Genomic DNA, 4,129 nt, shown 5'->3' on the forward strand with positions numbered 1-4,129 from the left:
TTCTATATGTGTCTATTCTATACATGTCTTAGGTTTCGATGGGTTCTGTATGTGTCTATACGTGTCTTAGGTTTCTATGTGTGTCTATTCTATATTCGTCTTAGGCTTCGAAGAGTTCTATATGTGTCTATTCTATACGTCTTATGTTTCTATACGTTCTATACGTGTCCATTCTATATGTGTCTTAGGTTTCTATATATTTTACATGTGTCAATTCTATGTGTGCCTTATGTTTCCTTGTGTTCTATGTGTGTCTGTTTCTATATATGTCTGTTCTATGTGCCTTATGTTTCTGTGTATTCTCCAAGTGTCTTGTGTTTCTATATGTTCTATGTGTGTCTATTCTATATGTGCCACATGTTTCTATATGTTCTACATGTGTCAGTCTGTTTACATACATATTGTCTGCCCTGTTCAAATGGAAGCCCCTCAAGGCCAGGGACTAGTTCACTTTTGTCTTTGTATAAATGCTTGCTAATTGGTTGGATTAGAGCCAGTGGTGGGCCCATATTCACTTCGATAATGACGAATGGACACTATCTCAGTTGTACTGTATTTGTATTGCTTTTGCTAACCATTTCCCCATGACATTTGAATCTGGTTCTGGTCACAATTAAGAATTTGGCAGCGCCTGCTTCAGGTTTGACCCCTTCGAGCTAGATGACCTCTGATGTGCCTTCCAGCTCAAAAGATATGAACCTGTGATCTCTAAGACGCTCTTGAAGGCCCTTGCTGGCTCTAAGTCCTATCAGAGGAACAAAGGCACTGGAGGCAGGCCTCACCTCCAGGGCCTGTTCCTCCATAGCCTTTCTCCTCCATGGCGCTGACTCTTCCACCATGTTTGAGAGCTCATTCTTAGTCTGTGTAGCTTGGTTTGTGCTAATACTGAGAACCAAGCTGGATCTTTTCATGTCTCCCTCTTCCTACAGTTCAACCCAGGCAAGTTCAACTATACGAGCAAGGACTGGAACCCCCAGAAAGGCTTCACCATCATCCGCCCATCCTTCCAGTTCTTCAGCAGTCTGCTCCAGTGTGTGACGAAAGTCAATGGGAAGACCCACGTCTCCCTCTACCTGCCCCAGAAAGTGGGTGAGTGGGCTTTACCACACACGGAACACCACCTGGAATTAGAGCTTTGTGTGCCCTTAAGTCTTGATCGTAGGGTGTACATTATGTTAGAAGGGAGCAATTCTTTGGTACTTAGGCTGGTTCTAGGTATTTTAGGGCAACAGCATGACATAGAGTGCCTGAGTTGGGATGACCCCAATTCAAGTCCTGCTGCTGCTGCATGACCCTGAACACATCACTTACCCTTTGGTTTCATATCCATCTGAGAACCCCAGAAAAAGGAGCCGCAGAATTTCTGAGAACTTAGAGAAATCTATGTCCTGGGAAATGGGAAAAAGAGCTCTATCTGCCCCCTACAACTTAGCCATGAGGAAACCTGAGGGATTGGGGTTTTATACAAAGGTGAGCTTCCTAACAAAGTTGTTAAACACTGTAAAAGAAAGTCCCAGAATCCAACCCTGACCCAAGTGTGAATTTTCTCCCCCCTACTCCTGACAAGCTTTGCTGACGGGGAGTTCACTCTCTCCTGGGGTAGCTGATTCCAGTTTTGGAACATCTAGCTGTTACAAGATTTCCCCCTACATCTAGCTGAAATCTGCTTGTTTCTTTGTAACTCTCATCTCTCATTTGTAGCAACCTCTCAACTTCCAGACCCTATGCCCTGTTGAGTTCATAGGACCCCTAGTCTTAGAACTTGAAAAGACTTTAGAGACCATTAAGCTTAAGTTCATCCTTTTACAAATGTGGAAACTGAAGCTCATAGTGGTTAAGTGACTTGCCTAGAGTCCCACAGCTAGTAAATAGCTGAAACAGGATTTGCACCCAGGACTTCCTAGCTCCTACATTTGGTGCTCTCTCCACCATATCATGCCACCTCCAGGGGAGACAATGCCTTCCCCTACTCAACCTGTTGAATTCTTACTCATCCTTTAGTCCAGCTCTGATGCCACCACCTGCAGGGTGGCTGCCCTGATTTACCCCTTGGACCACATGTACTTTTTGGTACCTCTAATGTCCTAATGTATTATTGTGTATTATTTGCATTTGGATCTAAGCCTAGTTCAGGAGAATATAAGCTTCCTGAGGGCACAAACTATGTCTTTGTATTTTCTCCCCTCCCCCAGTGGCCATCACAGGGCTCTGCACACAGTAGGTGCTTCACAGATGTTTGTTGGATGGGATTGAACGCTACAGTAATGCTCCAGAATCCCCTCCCCATCCACCCCAATGAAGTATTTGTAACCTTGGCTGGGGGTGGGGGGTGGTGCCATGTGGTTGGCTACCAATGACTTCAGAATTTCCTTCCCAGCCCTCTGGAGTCATTGCACTGTCTGTTATTCCACATTTCCATCAAGTGAGGAGATGTGGATGAGGAATCAGCCAGCTTCCTTTCTTTCTCACCTGTCTTCCTTTTCAGTGGGGTGGGCTCATGGCTTCTTCCCCAGCCAGGGGAGAGTTAGAGTCTCCATTCTGTCTTCCAGAAACCAAAAAAGAGAATATCTCCATCAGAGTCAATCACCAAAAACTGCTCGCGGGTGAAACCCTGAGTCTGTCCTGCACTGCCGAGACCACCTTTAATGGGCGCATCAAGCTTGACTGGGAGTACAAGAGGAAAGGGGTGAGACCTACAGTCCAGGCTCCCTCTCTCTGCCAGCCATCTGTGCTGGATGCTCTAGAGCATCTAAAGTGGGGAGTACCACCCCCTGGGGGGCACTGGACCAATCCAGGGGGGTGGTAATAGCCTCAAATGCAATTGGGGGGCATTGAATAAAAATAAGGGTTAACCTAACCTAACCCTAGGGGGACACTGAGTAATTTTTTTAAAAAGGGGGTGGTAGGCTAAATAAGTTTGGGAACCTCTGTATCTAGAGCCTCCTTGGGCTCCAGCTGGGTTCTAGCTAAGGCATTTGACTGTGTAGAATCCGAGGTCCCTTCCAGCTCAAACCCTGTACTCTTGAGGGCCTTCCTGGCTTGAGCATTCTCTGGGCTATGTTTTAAGGCCTCGTCTAGTTCTGATATTCTCGGTTCTAAGGTTCTCCCAGCTGGAGCACTCTGTGTTCTGAGGTCCCTCTCAGCTCTGACATTCTGAATTATAAGGGCTCTCCATGTTCTAAAGTCCCTGCCAGCTTGCCAGTGACTGTGGTGTTTCCTACTGTTTCTGCTAGCAGAAATTCACATATACCAGCAGTCACTTTCCTGTGACTTTGGCTTTTAAGCATTCTAGCTCTTAAGCATTCAATACCCCAAGTTTGAGTCCTTTCTTCTTGATGAGAGCCTGCTCTAGGCAAAATGGCGCCATTGGTGAGGTGACCTCTCTACCACTACCTCCCCAACTCAAACAGAATTCTGATTCATAGGTTTTTGGAATTTAGAGGATAAGGGACCTAAGATAGGACACTCAACCTGGGTTCAAACCCCACCGCTGACACTGATTAGTTATATCGCATAGGTCACATGTGGCTATTGTCCCAACTTCACTCTTCCTCCAGCCAGCCCATCTTTGTGCTATGGCCCTTTCTGGGCCCTGATCACCTTTCACAAAGAGACTCCTCTTGTGTTCCAGTTGTTTCATGGGTATGAAACCCCTGAGGGTGAGACCTGAGCCATAGTCATGTCTATACCCTCCCCCAAGGCTAGCTCGGGTCTGGGTCCATGGGAGGAACTCACCAAACATTTCATGGAGCCTTGAAGGGTTCACTTGGCTTTGATTGTGCTTTCTCCCATCTCACAGAACAAGGCAAATCCCAGGTGCTGTGAAATTAAGAGGAACATGGACCAGAGGACCCCTGTGTACAAAAGCTACAGTAACCTGACCATCTGGAATGTGACTGTGGAGGATAGTGGACTTTACCGATGTCAGGAAGGCAATGGTTCAAGTCTCCAAGCCAGCATTAACATCACTGTGCTGGGTAAGTCACAACTATCACATTTAGTGTTCTACATGCCTCCTACCTCTGACATTCCTTGTTCTAAGGCCCCTCCCAGCTCTGACATTCCCTTTTCTAAGGCCCCTCCTAGACCTAACATTCTCTGTTCTAAGGCTCCTACCATCCCTGACATC

At 46.5% G+C, this 4,129-nt stretch overlaps 1 protein-coding gene across 1 annotated transcript in view; it reads left to right on the forward strand.

Moving 5' to 3' along the window:
* Positions 1 to 4,129, forward strand: part of LOC114023373 (vascular endothelial growth factor receptor kdr-like) — a 223,277-nt gene that overhangs the window by 109,755 nt on the left and 109,393 nt on the right. Inside the window, exons 5-7 of the mRNA XM_027835990.1 lie at positions 930 to 1,089; positions 2,550 to 2,686; positions 3,800 to 3,977. Of these exons, the coding sequence (XP_027691791.1) occupies positions 930 to 1,089; positions 2,550 to 2,686; positions 3,800 to 3,977 (475 nt within the window). The remainder of the gene's footprint in view (positions 1 to 929; positions 1,090 to 2,549; positions 2,687 to 3,799; positions 3,978 to 4,129) is intronic.

This window comes from Vombatus ursinus, unplaced genomic scaffold (genome assembly GCF_900497805.2).
Source record: "Vombatus ursinus unplaced genomic scaffold, bare-nosed wombat genome assembly UNPS02004423.1, whole genome shotgun sequence".
NCBI classification, from domain to species: domain Eukaryota; kingdom Metazoa; phylum Chordata; class Mammalia; order Diprotodontia; family Vombatidae; genus Vombatus; species Vombatus ursinus.